Raw genomic sequence first — 20268 nt, 5'->3', positions numbered from 1 at the left:
CAAACACATTGTGTGGCTAATTTAGATAACTTTCTTTAACAAAAGGAGGGAAAGGATTCAGGGTGCTGTAAATGGTAAGATCAGGAAAGGATGATAAAGTATAGCTCCCATTCATTTTTAATAAATTTATCCCTGCAATCTGTGAAATTAGAGATTTCCATCTATTAGCTCTCCTCTAGTAGTGGTTTAATAGAGGGATGTACTAGAGATTTGGTCTGTAATGTGAATTCTCAGGTATTTAACAAATTGAAATTATAAATACAGTAAAAGGCCTTTGGCATTGATTTTGAAACAAGAAATCTGCCCAAAATTATTATGTAAATTAATCAAATTCAGGGCTGATATGTCTTAATGAGGAAAAAGGTGTCCTCAGTGTTCTGGGCTGTGTTGAGTTGTTACTTGTTATAGTCTTCCTCTCTCAGTGAGTGCACTCAGAAAGTTTCTACTTCTTTGAAAAGTGTTGTTGGTTTTTACCCGTGTTCCCCATTGTAGGTGCAGGAAATAAAACTTTCCAACTGGTAGAAACTTTTAAAATGTAGACTGCAAGTGGCTCCATCGAAGAAACACTCATGGGGAGAGAGCCATTTCCCAGCTGTGGAAAGAAAGCCATTCACTTTTCTCTTAGAATCCCATCCTGTAATCAGTTCTGAGGGGGGCGATGCTTGCACTGAACCCCTGGGCTGTGTGTGGGGACACATATCTGCCCAGCTAGAGCTCATGGCAGGCTTGGGACTTTAGAGAATGAGTCACTTATCCCTAACTTTATCCTACTTACAATAATTCACACCATCCTGTTTCATACTGAAAGGAAAACCAATTCAATTTCTGCTCTCAGGAGCTGTGCCCTCAGCTAATGACAAAGCTGTCCTTGGGCTCCCCCTGCCTGGAGCAGAATGGCAGACATGCAGTGGTCTTTGTGACTTGGCTGTCCTGGTTTACAATGTGGTGCCGACGGCCTAATAATTTATCCAAAATGGTTAATGTGAATGGGAGGAGGAGACAGGCCTGTGCAGAATGCAGCTCCTTATCATTGTGTGTATTAGCAATATGGAGTGATCTTCAGAGGGCACAAGGCTTAGTTCTTTAAACATCACTGGAAGTATTCAGAATTCCAAACCAAGGGCTTCTTATAATAAAATTCCAGTGCAAAGCCCTGGGTGTAATATGGGGACCCACAAATGGCAGGGCACTGCAGCCACCAGGGCCTGCAGCACTAGTAACTGATTGTGTGATTGTTAGGGTGTGTCTCGCTAGAATTTTGTTACCTCAGTTGTGCTGCTGGGTGTGAGGACGATCACTTCTGTGGCTGTGTGAAGGAGGAATGGAGAGTCTTCAGCTAGCCTGAGACTTGAGAATTTTGTGTCCAATTAATAGCACTGCACTTTGATAGCAGTTTTCAGCTGTGGATTTCAACATGAAGCCTCACCACCCCTCTGATATGTGAAAATGTACTAGTCCCATTTTACAGGTAAGGGGCTGGGAGAGAACTCATCCATGGCCACACAGCCAGGAACTGCTGAGCTGGGGATAATCTCCAGGGCTCTCATGACTTGACCATACAATCTTGTTTCTTCCTGAAGTTCTGAAAACTACTTCTGTAAACTAGAGCTGCAGCATGGTTGAGAGGCAGTGGGACAGTAGCCTTGGCATGGAGCTGCTCCCTTCTCGCAAAGACATGGTTATATCAGCCATAAGACCAAGGTCTTACGCTCACCTACCAAGTGCCCTATGGAGATTTTACTATATCACAGCAACCCTGCTCCCCGAGGCAGTCTGCAAAATGGAATCGCAGGGCTAGTGTTGCGGTAGCAGAGCTGGCTGCCTAGGGAAGCTGCCCAAAGCTGCACCTGACCTAGTCCTATCCTGTACTAGCAGTGTCTCTTTTTTCAGAAAGACTAAATGTCACCTGCTGTGCCACCAGGAAACTCAGCAATGATAGCTGATGGCTTTTGCCAAGAATGATACTGTTAGGTGACCTGCCACTCCACCCATGGTAGGCGTGCTTGTATCTTTATTGGAATCTGAACTGTTTACTTCTAACATATATTAACAAATGTGCCCATCTGCAGGAAACTAATTACAAAAAATCAGAGCAGTGAGCATAGGACTGCAAACAAAAAGCATACGGGCTCCAGCAAGCAGCCAACACAACTTGTATCTGGAGTAGTCACTGTTTATACTGCTGGTTACTTGGAGGCAGAAATATTGAGAGTTGAGAAGACCTTAGAAAAAGATAAAAAGGGAGGGTCACTTCAGTTCTGTTACTTGCAGGCTAGCTGTACAGAAACAGACGAGTGTAGAACAAGCTCTAGTTGGTACTTTTCAGTTTCTAAAGCTCTACCCCGTAGACCAAAGCCCCTGTCATGTCATGGACGGCCCAGTCTCTTCCTACTGCAAGCCAGCCTTAGTCTTTCCTTTGTGACTTTCCTCCCATATAATAAATTTCCTGTTGTCATTGCGATAGCCTTTATTCTGGTATCATACTCGTATACCTAGTAGCATGATTAGTTTATCCCAGTCATTCCATGAGAAGCTATTGATCACAGAAACAGCATGCAAATCAGCACTTTCTAGATACAAGTGTGCGTGGGGGAGGAACTTGCTGAAAAAAATCAGTAGTGTGTCTTAGAATGGAATAGATTGCGGTATTGAATTAGGCACATGTTATACAGTAAAGTCAATCTCCCCCCCACCCCCATGCTTTATGGGTGGAATTTCTTTAAAATGAGCTTTGTGGCCTTTTTAGCCCCTGCAGCTCTCCTAACGAGCAGAGCATGGTGCCAAGTCAGTTACAAGGGTCAGGTGGCCAAGTGCAGAGCAATATTCTGTGCTGCTTAACTGGCCTCTACATCGCTGTCCGAGTCAATGCCAGCCTGTGGGTCTACACGCAGGGAGTCATACTTAGGGGGTGGGGTGCCTGGCTCTGGTGGGAGTGCTCCAGGGGGAGGAACTTCATCACGGGGGGTGATGTTGGTGTCCTCATGTTGGAACCCAAGATTGGTATGCGCCTCCACCAGCTCTGACACAGTCGGAGGTGTGTCTGGGTACTGGGCCCAGGCTCGTTTCTGCTTCAGGCCTTTGCACCAGCTGATGACGTTAATTATGGTGATCCACAGAAAGTCAATGATGATTTCTCCAAATTCAATGAGGCACAGCACTGAGCCCCCCATCCAGAACCCAAACTGGCCGCCCAAGCTTGACAGGAGCCACACAATCTGAAATAGGAAAACAAGGTCAGGACCCACCTACCACCGGCCCCGAGAGAGAGTGAGTGGGGGGGGGTGAAGTTTAACTAGGTGACTAGCCACACCTAGATCACACCTGCAACATTTAGCTCAGGCCCTCATGTTGCAGGCACAGAGGTGTGTGAAGGCAGCTGCACCCCCAAAGGAGATTTCACAGTGCTCCTAAGCATCACTTCCCCCGCCCCAACCAAACATAAAGGAGGAGGTGGGTCAGCAACAGGGATGAAGAAGGGATTGTGAACCAGCCTCTAGAGAGTAGTACTAACCAGGAGGAGTTCAGTGCTACACTGAGCAGCACCGCAGGTGCATTTACCACCCAGTCCAGGTGACGGAGACACCTCTGAATACTTCAGATTAATCTCTGGGGAGCTGCATGGTCACTGCTCGGAGACTGAGATGGCAGAGTCATTTCAGTGGGAACTCTGCAGGTATTTGGCTTCTGGAAAAGGCTAGGGAAATATGCTGTGGCACGTGTGTTAGAAGCAGGAGCCTGATACTGCACTTACGGTTGTAGCCGCAGATTCCGAGATGGTTCTGTAGTTATACTCTTGGAAGTAAATATTTAGCTTGATGATCCCATTTCTGTAGGACACAAGAATTAATTCAGACTAAATTCTAGCCCTGTGCGTTTACTCAATTGTAGTTCCAGCTGGACTCTGGTGCTCCCTGGGAGGGGCTGGGCTGGCATTTGGGATCAAGCTTCCCAAAGCAGCACTAGGGGTGACATTTGTAATACTCTTTCTGTTAAACACACAGTCTGGCATGTAGAGGAGGTAGAAATGGTGAGACTGGTTGCTGGGGGAGAGCTCTTGTTCTCAGGCACCTTATAAATTGAATCCCTTAATGGGTCAAAGGTGCATTAAAAACAGAGCAGCCTAGTGACTGTATTGGAAGTGCTTTGAGACTCTTGGGGGAACTTGCCAGAAGCACATTTCTGGGAGCTGATTAGCAACCTTTGCTCTGATTGACATATCTGAATAACCCGTCGACTGTTCTGGAAGCAGCCAAGGGATGGCATAAACTGTGTGCTAGGGAGGCGTTTGCTTTTGCCCGTGTTAGCATTTTCTGGTGGTTTTTAGAGCTGTTCCTGAGAAAGTGCTGGAGCTTAGTTCTGTAGCCATTTGACACCATTTTAAAAGAGACGTGGTAAAGTTAGGCTTCTAAATCCCTATTTAAGCACCTAAATAGGAGCCTGCTTTTCAGAGAGGCCAAGCAGCCCCTCTCCCATTGAAGCCAGCGTGGGCTCTCGCCACTTCCAGAATTGCCTAACATTGAAGTAAGAAAATTTTGGCCATCTTTACTTATTCGTTTCTGCCAAGTCTCTGTCATGGCGGCACTTCCTGTTTGCTTCTGCCTCAGTCTCTCAAATCTATTTTATGACTCACATTATTATGGAGTTAGGCTAACTCCAGTGAAGGCCTTGTTAATGTTCCTCTGCTGTTTGCCACAGAACGTGGTCTCTTGCACATCACCAAACCTGGTACTAGCTGGTCTTACTTTCATGCTCCGCCAAGCATTATTATTGTGCTACTTCTGTCCATTTTTGCCAGACCTTTTATGGCCAGCCAGCCTCGCATTCATTCTCTAATCAGCACAGAACCTGCAACTTTATCTGTAATCATCCGTTGGGCAAATGGACTTCAGTTGCAGAGAACTTCCTTGTCCTGCCTCCGTTTAAAACACTGAAGTCTGCAAATAACCCCAGGCTAACAGCTCCTAATACTGGGACCCCATAGGGGAAGAGTCAGGGTCACAGGTCTGCTCCAGGCGGTTGCCTCTAGTCCACTTCCCACTCAGAACCTAATCACATGATCTCGTTCTGCACAATGGCATGATTTCATGTCCATTGTAATTTTCTCTGATCTGTTTTTACTCACCTGTCCAGAGTCACATTTGTTGACAGATCTCTTTCATAGGACAAAATATGGAAAATCCAGTCCTAGGAAATGAAAATCGATTCATAACTGAAAAGGGAAATGTTCTCTCTGGGCCGCATGTGCTCTGGGGGAGGTAAAATACACCTCCAAGGTCCACAAATCGTACACAAAAAGCTGGAACTTTGGCACTTGCCCATGCTAAATAACCATTGATGTTACACTACATAAAGGAATTTGTGATTCAGTCAATAGCAATTGCAGATACTTGACTTTCCTCCAGGCCATAGAACCAGAGGCCACGGAAGCAAATCAACAAGAAAATTCCTGCTGAAATGGTAAGAGGAGTAATTGTGCAGAGATTCCAATTTTCTATCAGTCCATGTTACAGGCCCTGAAATTTTAGCTTCACTGTTCTCAACTGATTATGAGAGAATGTGGTGAGGTGATTTAGGGAGAGTTTGGGAAGATGAGATCAGACTGGAAGCAGAGTCAAATTTCCATCACTGGAAGGATTTGGGGTCTGAACTCAAGTAAATGAAACCTTCCAAAGGGCCAGTTTAAATGAGTTGCCTATTATGGGATAGGGAGTGGCAGTGTTAGCAAGTGGGGCAGTAGATGAGAACTGTCTAGAGCAGGGGTAGGTAACCTGTGGCACGCATGCCAAAGGCAGCACGTGAGCTGATTTTCAGTGGCACTCACACTGCCTGGGTCCTGACCATTGGCCCGGGGGGCTCTGCATTGTAATTTAATTTTAAATGAAGCTTCTTAAACATTTTTTAAATCTTATTTACTTTACATACAACAATAGTTTAGTTATATAATATAGACTCATAGAAAGAGACCTTCTAAAAACATTAAAATGTATTACTAGCACGCGAAACCTTAAATCAGAGTGAATAAATGAAAACTTCTGAAAGGTTGCTGACCCCTGGTCTAGAGTTTGAACAGGTGGGGGACTTAGGCCAGGAGAAGCATATCCCTTCACAGAAACCTCAACTAAAACTTGATACCCAGTGGGGATGAGTGACAAGTTAACCTCAAATAAAACTAGAGCTCTAAAAATACATGGAGGATAATCTGCATCAGTGTTAGAGAACAGCATTTAAAGAGAAAATAAAGCACAAGTAGAGTAGAAGGAGAACAATAGAAGAATCTTTAAGTATACTGGAAGTCAGCAAAATTAGAGAACAGGAGGCAAGGGTGTTCTGAAGATTAGAGCTGAGTAAATATAAAAACTATTCTATGCACTATTAGAAAGATGTCATAGAACCTGTATCTGTTCTGAATAATCACTTTTATTACTCAGATGTTCTACCTAGAAAAATGGGGAAAAGTGACTACACGCATAATGTATTCAACAAATATTATCTTCACAGCTCTAATAGATCTGCTGTCAGTTTAGCTCCTGCTTTTTTAGTCTCCAGGTAATTGCCTGGTTGCCCGGAGCACTGTTCATTGTTGCAACATCGACTCTGTACTGTGCTGATCCAGAGTGAGCTGACATAGTTAGTGGCTTTTACCAGTGATGACACCAAGGCAACTGTCGGTTCTGCAGAAGCATTTACCAACTATGGAATGAGTCCCTGAGTCATTCTCTCAGGTTTGCATAATTGTTCTAACCTGTTCTTAGATAAGCAGCAGCTATTAACATGGGTTTGTACCAGAGGAGGTGACACCACTTCTTCCATTACCTTCTGCTGCTCTCAGAAACCTGCTGGATCCCTGCTCAATCCTGTTCACATTTAAAACTCCCTGTAAGTCAGCCGTGACTAATGAAGTAGGGAAGTTGACAGCAGCTGAGAGCGAGAGATACTTTTAAATACTTTAAGACTTACTTTGATCAAAGGTCTCTATTAACGAGAACAGACCTGGGTCTTGAATGTACACAAAGTAGCGCAGACTAGAGGATGTTACACTCATCTAAAATCTTGTCGAAAATCTTGTATGATGATGATGTATTAAACATATAGAATGTGGTCATACAATTAAAGACTTGTCACGTATATGGAAAGCCCTGCACGGATACAAGTTGGTATCTGCATCCGATCTGCAAACAGTCCGCGGATATAAAGCCGCTATCCGCAGATTTGCAGATCTACATGTATACATAAAGAGGCAGAGTTGAGCCTTTGTGTGCAACCTTATTTTTGACATTTCTTGATCTTTGGGTGCTTAACTATGAAACCTGAACATTTATTTAATGAATATATTTATGGAATGTTGTACTTTCACACTGGCTATTCTGTGAGATCTTATCACATTTTTCCACTTTAGACAACTCTTTCATCTAGTACAAAGGTGGATAGTTTTTGTTGTTCTCTGCTATTGAGAGAGGGTGAAATCCAATAGGTTCCATGTTGCTTCCAGCTGTTCTTGGGTAAGTGAACTATGCAGATCATAGTGAGGTGCGTAAGCTAGACAGGAAGTTTATGGTGAAATGGCAAGGCCAAGCCCAAACACAGTAGCCTTCCGGTACGGCTGGGAGACCTGGACCATGTTCCTATTGTGTAGCTTTAGCTGGGCAGCTCTGTCCGTGGTGCAGTGAGCTACAAAGGGGAGTGCGGTACTGATTGGAAAGAGGTGGCCATTGTTCTCATTGTAGTTAAAGAACATCTAAAATAACGAAGGGCCGGATTCTCCTCTCACTGACACCAATTTTACATGGTTCTAACTAACTATCAGCTATTCCTGATTTTCACCTATGTGAAAGAACTGAGGCCTTATCTGCTTTTTATAACCAGATACAATATTCCTGGCTCCAATTCTGTTAAAGAAAAAGCTCTCCCTCCCTGTTCGTCTTTCACATCCTGGAGAGTCTGTTCTCTGCTGAGTGCTGACAAAGTGTCGATTAGCAAACAGAGGGAGGTTGCCTAGCTGAATATATTAACTTCAAACACGGAGGGATTCACTTGGGTAAGAACATTTCATTATCAATCTATATTTTAAAAGTTACAACTTGGCTTTACCTCGGAAGCCTCAGATGGCCAGTCTGCCATCGATATGGTCATCTTGTACTGAGTGTCACTGGAAAGAAGACACAAGACCATTAATACACAGAATTTCTCACTTCCCTTAAATCACCAGAACTTGAGTTTGATTTCAAACCCCCCAAACAGGATTTTAGATTTTAAGATGATCAGTGTTCACTAAGCGCTGAAACGCAGGATTCCCGCCACCTTGAGAGCTGCCAAAGAGAGTTCACATACTTACTTGCACGTTTCCTTACAAGAGTCAATACAAAACTGCCTGTGTCTGATACTTGATCTCAGTGAAGAATAGCAATATGCTGTTTGGTGAAAACAAAAAGCAAACAAGCCTTTCAGATGAGAACTTTGCTGCTACACAAATTTGCATCCCCTTTAAGCTTCTGGCTTTTTTGGAAAGCCATTTAAGCAAAACCAGTTCAACTCTTAGACGATGTAACTTTTTGCAGATTGATTCTGCAGCACTGTGCTACATAAGATGGATCTTCATCACCCCAGTAGGTATCATGGGCTGCCACTTGAAACAGAACCTCATTGAATATACTAATGCACCTTGTTTTACTACAGTCCCTTTTCTGTGAATGTCTGTCACAAGAGACCTGCAGCATTCGGAAACATTCAGAGCAGACACAGTTATGCTGAGGATTGCATCAGCTCTGTGCCACCTTGTACTGAAGGAGGGGAAAACTTATCTGGGGATCTGTACAAACCCGTGGAGAAGTGCTGACCTTTCCGGGCTAGGAGACCTGAAATGCTGAAGCTGGTGGTTTCTGTTCACTCCATAGACTGGAGTAGAAAACTCTGTCATCCCACGTGGTGTTGGTGTTACCAGCTGGCCACCTCTGTGTGAGCAGCCTTCAGCTAAGCTGCTATGGAAGCTGAGGTTTCTTAATCTGATGCCAGAGCTAAGAACTCTGCCTCCCTCCTCACTATCCACCTGGTTAGCAAACAGAGTCACTGCTGAACTCATACAAGCAAAGCTTTTAATTCAGTTACTTAAAATGCTCCTGACCAGGGCCGGCTCCAGGCCACAGCGCGCCAAGCACATGCTTGGGGCGGCACGCCGCGGGGGGCGCTCTGCTGGTTGCTGGGAGGGTGGCAGGCAACTCCGGTGGACCTGCTTGGGGTGGCGAAATTGCTAGAGCCGGCCCTGCTCCTGACAGAGCCCTGTGCGTTTCCGATCCCTTCCCTGATGCATTATGGGGCCTCGTTACTTCATGTTCTTACCCCAGTCTGGATCATCTTCATTGTTGCAATAATTTACCCCTTCAGGTAAAGGAAACAGATAGTGACCACATCCACAATTTTCAAACATCTGAGCTTGGAAACAGGAGCGCAGACAAGCCTGCAAAGAGGGGACAAGGAGCCATTTAGAACTGGGACATGCTCTCACACTGATCAATGCATCAAAGAGTGCAGACACCGCTCCCAGATGCCTTCCTACCAGGCTCCCAAAGGGCCTATTTTTCCTGCAATGAATGGAAGATTTTGGAGACTCATGTTAGGAAAAGCTAATTTAACTCGGGGAGCCAGTTTTGCTGGTTTAACAAGATGAACTGCACTGTGTGACTTGAGGCTGATGGTTCTTACAAGTGGAGTGATAAGCGTGATACAAGGGATTTTTGTCTTTAAACTGCAGGTGTACAAATCAGAATGCACTGGCAGACGTTGGAACTGTTCGGTTTACAATTCCCAACTGTTAAATCTTTGCTTTAGAACTTCAGCTTTGCACTTTTACTGCTTTGATATCTAGTGATCTCAAAGCTCTTTACCATGGTGAGTAAATGGTAGTAACCCCATTTAACAGGTGAAATAATTGAGTCTCAGAGAGCTTAAGCACCTTGCCTCTAGTCACACAAAAAACTGATTATTTAGGATTGCTGGGGAGTTATGTGGGGTTTCCAAACTCAAATAAAAAGTTAAACTAAACCTATGGACCTTGACATTGTTTCTTGGCCTCATATGGCATATTCTTATTTTCCTTTGATTTATGAACGTACATGGATAATATTCCTGACTAGGCGCTGGACTCCATTTTTCAAAATCCTTTTAACTTCTATTAAAATGTGAACAATTTAAAAGTTCTTATTACAGACAGCAGCTCTCAGAAACCTGAATTTTCTTCCCTACCCATCCACATCCTTCCCTTGAGACAGTCATGGCTGTAGCTTACCCTATGATCGAGGGCTGCAATGTTCTGATTAGCTTTTCAGTCTCAGCCCATTGTGAAGCAGAATGATGCCCATAAGACATTGGACTGGGATAACTGATGAAGGAGCGAGAGAAGAAAGTGGAGACTAAGAAAAGAGAAAAATCCAACACCTCCAGCTGAATGAAGGGTCATATCTCCCATGCAATAGGAAATGGCTGAGGACTTTACTAGAAATTAGTCATAGAGCAATGAAAAAGGTCCCTTTTGATGACAGGTCTTTAAACGTCCCTTGGGAGATGTGCATTACAGATGGACTGAGGCAAAATTTAGAAACCTTTATGCTAAGTATTATTTATTAAGTATTGATGGTGTCATTTAAAGTATCTGCTTAGTTAAACATTGAATACATATTTTAAAATGAATGTCAAGGGGTTTAATTAAAACATTTATGTGAAGTTAGAAATGTGAAATGCCGCCTCCTCCATCTAGCCCATTGCCCTACTTGGGATGGGTGTGTTAGTCGCCAGTCCAGCTGCAAGTGCCTCAAGCAAAAGGCCTTCTGCTGTTTTCCGTAGAAAGCTGTTCCACAGCAGGCTGCCCTTTATCACTATTAGGAAATACCCCACAGTTCTCTTGTATCCCACTATGCCTCGTTACAGCCTCTTGGGAGTGTTAGCCTTTGTTTCTATGAAAAACACAATATAAAGGCTAAGCAAACAGTCCCAGTTTCTCTCCCTTCTTTGATTCTGAAGCACAAGAAAGGCCTGGGGCGAATCTGCATTTCCATATAGTGAAAGCCAAACCTCTACTTTCAATCTCAAATCTCAAAAGAATTTATTTCACTTAAGGAAAACAAGATAATGAAAGAACAAAAGTGAAGCCTCCATGAGGGAGTCACTTTTTGTGTTTAGTTCCTGTCAGAGGCATCAGCAGTTGTGCCTGCCTCTCTGCAGAAGGCAGTGTTCTTAGCCGTTTAAAGTTGTAGCACACTTAAGTCAAAAGATAACATTTATACAGCAACGTAGAGCAGAGATACCTTTAACCTCTCAATATCTATAAAACAGCAGTAATCCTGCTGTTTCTCGAAATATTTTCCCATTCAGAATTGTGGTAGGGGTTTATGTTGCAATCCACCCAAGACTGTAGTAGTTATTCTAGCCTGATTACCCTCCAATATTCTAGCCGAAATAGCATGTGAAGTATCCACTGATTGTTCAATAATCCCTTCTGAGTTCAAAGCACATCCCTGGTGCACAGGCGTAAGGATTACATTACAACTCCACGCCCATTGGCTAGTTAACTCACTGTTCTATAATAAAAGGATTTCAGTCAATCATCAGACACACAAAAATCAATTATCCTCTCAAGACCAACAATGAAATTCTTTCCTTATTGACACTATGTAAATATCACAGTGCTCCTTAACAGGAGACCTGCAAAGGCAAACATTGGTTTGTGCCTTTTGGTGCTTTATAATGACAAAAGGTCAGTAAAGTGTGGGATTAACAAGCTATATATTGTCCTGTTGCTGATTTAGCTAAGAAATATCAGGAATGTAGACGCTTGTCATCCCTTTTCCTGTTGGCGGACTCTAGAGAGGCCCCAGCTATGGACTGGGAGCTTTCTCAGCCCTTACTTGAGGGATTGAGGCACCCTTAATCTTAAACAAACAAACAAAGATACCTTTTCCCCAACTGTTTATAAGCTGTGGAAAAAACAGGTGTTATCCAACACAAGTAGAAATTTCAAAGTATCCAAATAAAAATTCCCTCTCCACCCCCTCAGGCAGGACTTCTGGGTATCTGTGGAGCCCTAATTCTTGTTGTCCGTAGTGTCTTGTAAGAAAACCAGAGCAGAAAAGACCTGAATGTGGGATGTAGTCAAGCTGGATAATTTCTCTTTAAAAAGTGTTTCAAGCCCCCTTTATCCTTCATAAAGAAGCAAAAAGGGTCTCACACCCATTCTCCCCCTTTGCGAGTCACCTTTAACACACTGGCCATGCCCTAGGGAAGTTCTCACCTTGCCCCGCCTCCAAAGCAATAGCCCCTAGACAGTCTATGAAAGCAGGAGCAGCACCAATCGTCCACAGCTTCTCCCTGCCCGCTGAGTCTGCACTTGAGGTTTCTATCTGTGGGCTCTTTTCTGTTGTCTAACGACAACATCTGCAACGCAGGAGGCACAACTTTCATTCGGCATCTCATCCTCTAGCAAACCCGTTTGTTGTCCTATGCACAGCTCCACCAGGAGGGGTGTCCCCTAATGAAGTCTGACTTTGGGATTACTGAAAGATAAGCCCCTTTCACTCTCTCTGTAGCTAAGGGCACAAGGACGTTCAGTTCCTTGAAAGAATCATCGCTTTTCCTATTGGCAGTAGGAGCCCCCGGCAAGGACGCCTCCGTTCCTCCCCTTCCCCTCCCCTCCAACAGCTACATTTTATGGGAGAGGTCTGATTTCACGATCTGTGACCTGCTTTTCACAGCTGTGAATTTGGTAGGGCCCAATTCCTATGGTAGCTGTAGAGGTAATTTATAGCTACAGAGATTCTGGACCATTTCTGCTCAGCTTTTGTTCGGCCCTGATAGAGTCGTGCCCAGTGCTGCAGGCCGTGGACACCCAGTGGCCTTCGAGGAGGGTGTATGGCAGACGCAGCGTTTAGGCCGGAACAGGAAGGGACACTTTGAACACTGTGGCTGGAGCCACCCTATTGCTGCCTTTGCTCTCATTTCAGGGTGGACCAGGGGCCTCCCGCAGTGGGGACTCTACTCTGGGACACTCAGCCCCAAGACAGAAACTGGGCAGCACTGTACCGACAAAGCTCACAAGCGCTGCCCAGCTGGACCCTGCTCTTCACCAGCACCAGTGTCCTGAGTTTGTGCTCTGATGTTTTGCAAGGACACTTGTCCCCTAGGGCTCCCAGCCTTCCTAAGGCCCTAGGACCTTCTGCGAACAAACAAAAAAAGCGCTCTGGTATTTTCATCACATTCATTTTGGTTTTGTTCTGGCCAACAAGTTCTCACTGGGTGAGAACGTCTCACGTGGAGTCCTTGTCCCTCTTGGTATTTCTCTTGTTTACAGGCCCTAAAGGCCCTGTGCTTTATCCATTGTTGAGTTTTCCCATTACTTTACTGCTAATGCACTTATTTTGGTACATCACATTTTGTTGCACCCTGCAATTTATCTGGGAACTTCTGCCATTTCCCCTTTATGGTCTGACCCCTTCATCCATTCAAGTTCACCCAACACTTTGCGTGTTTTTCTAAAATACACTCTACTGGAAATCAGTTTATGTTGTGTACTCCTTTTCTGTTCTCTCCAACCCTCTTAACAGCTTTTATCTGGCAGAGTCAGACATGCAAGCCTTTGGATGCTTGTCTGAAAGTAAATAAATGGGAGGAAAATGGGAGGGATCCAATGAAAATGTACAAGTATCAGAGGGGTAGCCGTGTTAGTCTGGATCTGTAAAAAGCTGACAAAACAGAGTCCTGTGGAACCTTATAGACTAACAGATGTATTGGAGCATAATGTATTTGAGGATGCACAGATATTCTAGACTCATGTATAATAATCATCCATGTCACCTGAGCTCCCACAGTCTCTTCCAGGGACCAAAAGCACAACAAAAACATTTTGCTTTTTCAGTTTATAAATTTCTGCTTTGCTTGTGAATTGCATTGATTGGAATTCTGTGCAACCATAAGGAATGTTGCAAGCGAAACTTGCTAGGCTACCGCTTTGCAGAAAGCTACAGAAAAGCAAAAAAATAAAGCTTCCGACTGGATAAAGTGAAAAGAACCATCTCCAGCATGTCTTCACTCTGCTCAGCAATCTGTGTAGTAAGATTGAGTGACAGAGAATTACACTGAACTGGATTCTCTGTCTGAGCAATTTAAAAATTGCTAGTGGCTTAATATGACTTTGAATAGATAAATTGTTAGATTTTGATCCTGCAAACATGCACATGAGTTTTCCAACTGACCTCAGTAAGAACATTCATATGTATGAAGTTATGGACATGCATAAGTGTTTGCAAGATTAGGGCTCTCATTTGTGTTTTAAAATGTGTTTCTTGTGCTTAGTTCATGCTTAATGGTTATTTTAGAGATTCTGATCTCTTATGTTTAACTTTTTTATTCTCTAGAATCGTTCATATAAATTAAGAATTTAAATTGCTTAAAATGTTTTTTAAAAATTGTTTTAATGAATAATGTCCTTTACCTGTATGGAGTAGGAGGTGTTATATTCATTATAAAGATTTTTTACAGGGACATCTGACCCATTCATAGTGCAGTCGCTGTAGGGATAACCCATCCGCTCAAGTTCATCCTGAAAGAAAACCAAACCCACCAAATATTTGTATGTTGTAGTCATAGTTCCTTTCTGTCACATGTTTGTTTGGTGCAAGACCCTTTCAGACTCACAGATCCTGCAATTTCCCCGATCTTTGCAGTGCTGGAGAGGCTATAATATCCACAGGTTACAATATTCAAGGAACATCATCTTTAGGAAATATATGGAGCTGAATTGGAATTCTTTGGTGCTCAGGAGGAGCCTGGGGCTTCCTGGATTACACCCCGAGGACCTCCTCAGAGCCCGCTGCTCTGTGACCCCATCTGATTGTCTCTTGGGGAGGATTAATGGCAGATCCATGGGTTCCACCCTGTCCCAAACCCCAGGTTCTAGGTTCCAGTGACAACTGCATTATTGCCCACAGACGGGAAGGGGAGGATTGAATGAAAAGCTGAGATCTATGATGAGGGGGTTGTCTTAGCCACAGTCAGTGCATGGCAAAGGCTGACAGAGGCACAGCCAGCAAGACTAGTACCTTATTCCCAGTACCTTATTCATTGAGCGTACAGAAAGAAACATGACACCTGCTGTCTATATAATTCTAGGAAGACTACGATGATAATGACAATGATACAATGCTCTTAAGACTAATGACAGGGTCAGTCAGCGCGTGTAACATTCTGGTAACTGCACCTTAGTGAGAAGCAGGGGGCAAGGAAGAGCTGTCCTGCCCCAGAGACGCCATCCAGTTACCTTAGCTGCACTGTTAAATGTAACTGGACTCGCTTAGCCCTGCAGCTGCTGACACATGGAGGGAAGAGGCAACAATTACCTAAGCTGCGGCTTTTGGCTTCGATAAAGCAGTTTTCCGGATAAGTTGCATTCAATCTTTCATAAACAATGTTCCAAGCCGTAGCTAGTAGATAACTTGACTCTTTTGGATTGAGCCAGTTCAGCCAAGACTGAAAACAAACTTGGCTGCTGTCCCATCAGATACCGGGAGTATTGTTCTCCGATGGTTTGTTCTGATGAAATGTCACACATACCACTAATACGCCGATAGAGGTTTCTGTCCCAGACATGGCATAGATGCCCTGGTCTTTAAGAAACGGGAAACTCTTCTGCTCATGCAGCATAAGCCTGGCCCCAGCAGTAGATGTGAGGTAGGGAATGTAGTCTTGTTGGCTGATGTCCAGAATTAACTTCAGCCCTGTGGGCACCAAACACAATATTCAAAAACCCAAACTATGAAGTGCAGCATTTATATATAAACATGACTGTTTAGGAGAACTCTCTTACTATGCAGGGAAACCCCTCTCTGCTGAGAGAGGAGAACAGACCCTTCATCCTTAGATTGACCATTGTTACACTTGTTAATGCTTTGGCTGAGTGCAAGAGTCTTTTTCAATGTGTGGGAAGGAAACACTTGATTCTGTGGGTGTTTTCCCAAGTATTCAACTGAGATGCACTTTTCTTAAAGTCATCCCATTATTCCATGTTCTATCTTTTGCCATTCCATATGTAATCCATATCCGTCTGTGGGGTTTACCCCCTTTCTAATCCTGGCAGTCAGTTATCATTTCCCTGTGCCCCCAAGAACTCATTCATACGAACATAATGGCCATATGTGGTCAGACCAATGGTCCATCTAGTCCAGTATCCTGTCTGATGACACTGGCCAATGCCAGGTGCCCCAGAGGGAATGAATAGAACAGAGAGTCGTCAAGTGATTCCATCCCGTCGTGGCCCTAGATGATACCATTAATTGGCTTCTTCATAACCTGTAACAGAACTTGTTTGCTGCAGATGAAACCTTTCCCAGCCCTCCTGTTTCCTTTGTTCCTTGGGGTTTTAGTGCTTACCAAACTCTGCTCCCGGGTTGGAAGAAATCAGGGCTTCCTCATCCATTCCCCAGTTAAAGATGTAGCAGTTGCCATGGTCAGGATGATAGATCTGGGTGAAATTTCTGTAAGAATCATGCACAATAAGGTGTGACCATCTACGGTGGTAAAAGAATAGAACTAATTGATCACGTTTTGATATCCTGTAGTTATGCCAGGGATGCACAGTTAGCTTGTTTACTTGCTGTACACACAAATACAACAGTTTCTTTTGGGATGTGATGCTCAGTTTTTAAGTGGCATAGTTTCAGCCAAATTGCTCCACTGAAAAATAGCAGCAGCAGCAGCTCTTTGTGGGACTTCAGAGGAACCTGAAGTTTTTGTTTTTTTTTCATTAATTTTAATGGCAAGATTTCATTTTTTCCAATTGAATTTGACAGGGTCGCAGACTCATTGTCCCATAGAAATCCCTCCTACGTCTGAGACAAGCATGGTGCTGGCTGGCAAAGGGAGCAATGCCCTAGGTACTAGATCAGAGCTTCAGGTAGGTGGAGGTGCAGTGTCTTTAATGGTGTGAATTCTTTCAGTGCTCCTCACGTACAGGACCCTAAAGTGCTGTGAGGAGGCTTAAATGGTGTCATTGATATGTTATACTTAGCCAAAAACCCAAAGAGAATTTAGCCCAGGGGTCGGCACATTTCAGAAGTGCTGGGCCGAGTCTTCATTTATTCACTGTAATTTAAGGTTCCGGGTGCCAGTAATACATTTTAATGTTTTTAGAAGGTCTCTTTCTATAAGTCTATAATAGATAACTAAACTATTGTTGTATGTAAAGTAAATAAGGTTTTTAAAATGTTTAAGAAGCTTCATTTAAAATTAAATTAAAATGCAGAGCCCCTCCGACCGGTGGCCAGGACCCGGGCTGTGTGAGTGCCACTGAAAATCAGCTCAGGTGCCGCCTTTGGCACCCGTGCCATAGGTTGCCTACCCCTGACTTAGACTATGGTATTCAAGGGCCTTATCAATACAGTATTTTCCAGTATCAGTGAAGGCAGATTGGGAGAAGGGGATGTCACACATTTAAACACAGAACTAAAATGCAGGTGTTTCTTCTGGGAAGGGAACAAACTGCACTGGAGATGCTGTGACTTGAGCCTCAGTTGTGCCTAAGGTGCATCCAGTACCTCTAGAAGCACAGCCGTTATGAGCCCACAGCATGGGGCTAGCCAGGGCGCATCTCCTCTGGGCAGGTTAGTGCCACTGGCTGTGCTTGCGTCAGGGGAGCACCAGCTCTGACCTTGCAAAGAGAGAGGGCAAAGCCTTCTTGTAGCACTACCCCCCTTGCTCACCTGGGCAGGGTATAGACACAGTCTTGCCCACAGAGCTGGCATCTCAGAGGTACGTGCTGTACCATGATGGAAAGGAGCCTGCCTGTGATTTTCTATTGAATGCTACAGCGTGACATAAGTGTGGCACACCCAAATAAGTGCCCGGCTTAGGGCTGTGATAACTGACTTGCCCCTAGGGCTGTGATAACTGACTTGCCCAGTTTGGATAAATACCCAACTGTTTGTTTATTGGTAATTCTTGTAACGTCCTGTACAGAGCAGTACTGTGGGAAGGGCTCGTTACAGCCTAGGCTGGAATCATACTCAGTTCTGCAGATACAAAGGGTTTGTCAGTCACAAGGCGTGATGAGGGAAGAAGTGTATTATCCAGCAACCTGTTAGGAAAACATGTGTAACCAAGAGCTTGCCTTTGCTTGAGACCAGTACACCAGGCCACATGCTGTGCTCTAGGGTTAGTTATTCAGACAAACTCTCCCAGGAGCCAGTTGGGCTCCGAAGGTGCTAGGTGCCTCTGAAAGTCAGGTCACTTATTTATGTGCTCGGCTTTAGGGTGTGAAGTTTAAAGATTGGCCTTAGTTCCTTGTCCGTGGTCATGAGGAGTCAGTGACAGAGCTGGGACAGGGACTCTTCTTATCCCCTGTCCTGGGCGCATATCACCAGACACACCAGTAGCGGGTCAGAGAGAAGGGATGACTGGACGATTAAAAGTTGCTGAGCTGAGCAGAGCACCTCTTGGAGGTCTCCTGGCACCAAGGGAAGTTAGTACAGTCTCAAACACAGATGGGCAAGTCCATCTGTCATGTGCATTGGTACAGTCTCTCCTCTGTTAGCAGGTGGCGCCCCCACTCCTGTCAATATAGGTTCCACTCTGAGAGCACGTGGAGGATAACAATGAGCGTTGGAAGACTGCAGAGCGGACATTCGGTGCCCAAGCGCCCTGCAGAGTAGCAGCTCTCACAAACTCCACTGATACCCAAATGGTAATCAGCAGCCTTGGGAATATGCCCAGGGCAATTGGCTTTGTTGCTGACAGGAAGAAACAGTGACAATGCCCAGGCTCTCTACCTGGTACACAGACACTGGCATTGTTCTATATTGGGACACTTGGTACAAATAAGACCATGACAGAAGAGTAATAAAGTCTATGAGCTTATGTTAGTTCCAAATCATCCAAAATGATCCTCCACCAGTAACCGCAGGTGCATTTTCAGTGACTCAGTCCGTACAGCTGGAAGACGGAAGATGAGAAATGGCTATGGGTCTAATCCTGCAGCTGTGAAGAGCACATAGTTCTCACTCATTTGCAGGGGAGCTTGGAGTAGTGTTGATATTAACTAATCCATAACCACCCTGCAGCCCATGGACATGTCAGCTCTTTTGCTCCTTAGGGTCATTTCTATTGATTGACGTGGATATTACACATAATATAAATATTACAACTAATATTTGGCAACAAATTCCTTTGCAATGCTCCTGTTCAGAATTAAATTGATCTCAGTTACCCAGACTTTACCAGCTAAGCCGTAAGTGTTCACTTCTCAGTATGCCAATCTATACATGGAATTAAAGTGAGAGCACTATCAGATTTCACCAGTAGGGTTTTTCTAATTGTGTTGGAGCCTGTGGACAAGAATGAGACACTATAAGCAGGGAAAGTGAACAAACTCAGATCAAATAAAGACCAACCTGAACCTGCTTCTAGAACTCAAACCAACCCCGCCCTGAGAATATTTTACTCTACCACTGCAGCTGGGAAGATCCTGCGGGATACATTACTCTAGTGTTAACTAGGGAGCATTGGCAATCTCATGATTCACTGAGAAAAGCTTAAGAAAAGCAGCCACCCCCTGAGCTGCTGAAGCCTATCGCAGTAGCTTTGTCTATCACTAATTACCAATCAGGCGAATGGTTTTTGAGGTTGAAGTTTTTGAACTGAGGTGTTTTTTTTTTAATTAAAAAATATTCTGCCATAAAGCTGATTATATGCGTTGTTTCCCCTGCTGCATTTCACTCTCGTGAAATCGGCTCAAGTAGAGACTCTCCACTAGCTGGGATCGCAGAGACAGAGCTGCAGCACGAACTGAGGTGTCTTGTTTCTTTTTTAAAATAACTAACTACTTTGGCTGGAGGCTTTAACAGGGACTGGTTACAATTTAAACCAAGTGAGATCCAGTAACACTCTGAATGGGGAAGCTGCGATGGTAATACCTAGTTCCAGTTTAGGCCATTTCATAATTTGGTTTGAGATTCTGTTTTGAGATCCCTGCTCTATTCAGGCTAACAAGCACCCAGCAACACTGAATGGATTAAAGCCGAATTGCAATTCACTGCTGTAAGGAGTGAAACGTGTGCTGTTTCTATTACAAATTAATATAGACTTCTAGCTAAACATTTTTCTTTGCCTTTTACGGACTTGATTCTGTACAATGAAAATATTTAGAAAGACAACAAAAAGAGCAGGAATCACACATCCGTGTAAGGCCCTGGCTTGTACGTGATTTAATAATTCGTAGTAGTAGTAATTATTCCTATT

The 20268-nt window shown here is 44.1% G+C and overlaps 2 protein-coding genes across 3 annotated transcripts in view; one reads left to right on the top strand and one right to left on the bottom strand.

Annotated features, from left to right (window-relative positions):
- Window positions 1-20268, top strand: part of COG7 (component of oligomeric golgi complex 7) — a 63198-nt gene that overhangs the window by 32734 nt on the left and 10196 nt on the right. The window lies entirely within an intron of this gene.
- Window positions 1973-20268, bottom strand: part of SCNN1B (sodium channel epithelial 1 subunit beta) — a 30565-nt gene continuing 12269 nt past the window's right edge. For both annotated transcript variants that reach the window (XM_050968591.1, XM_050968590.1), the window contains 9 exons: window positions 16408-16511; window positions 15592-15755; window positions 14474-14581; window positions 9334-9451; window positions 8333-8408; window positions 8089-8146; window positions 5123-5184; window positions 3752-3827; window positions 1973-3215 (listed from right to left, as the gene is read on the bottom strand). In XM_050968591.1, the coding sequence (XP_050824548.1) occupies window positions 2835-3215; window positions 3752-3827; window positions 5123-5184; window positions 8089-8146; window positions 8333-8408; window positions 9334-9451; window positions 14474-14581; window positions 15592-15755; window positions 16408-16511 (1147 nt within the window). In that variant the 3' untranslated portion in view covers window positions 1973-2834. The remainder of the gene's footprint in view (window positions 3216-3751; window positions 3828-5122; window positions 5185-8088; window positions 8147-8332; window positions 8409-9333; window positions 9452-14473; window positions 14582-15591; window positions 15756-16407; window positions 16512-20268) is intronic.

This window comes from Gopherus flavomarginatus, chromosome 9 (assembly GCF_025201925.1).
Source record: "Gopherus flavomarginatus isolate rGopFla2 chromosome 9, rGopFla2.mat.asm, whole genome shotgun sequence".
Lineage (NCBI taxonomy): Eukaryota > Metazoa > Chordata > Testudines > Testudinidae > Gopherus > Gopherus flavomarginatus.
This window is presented reverse-complemented; position numbering and strand designations above follow the sequence as displayed.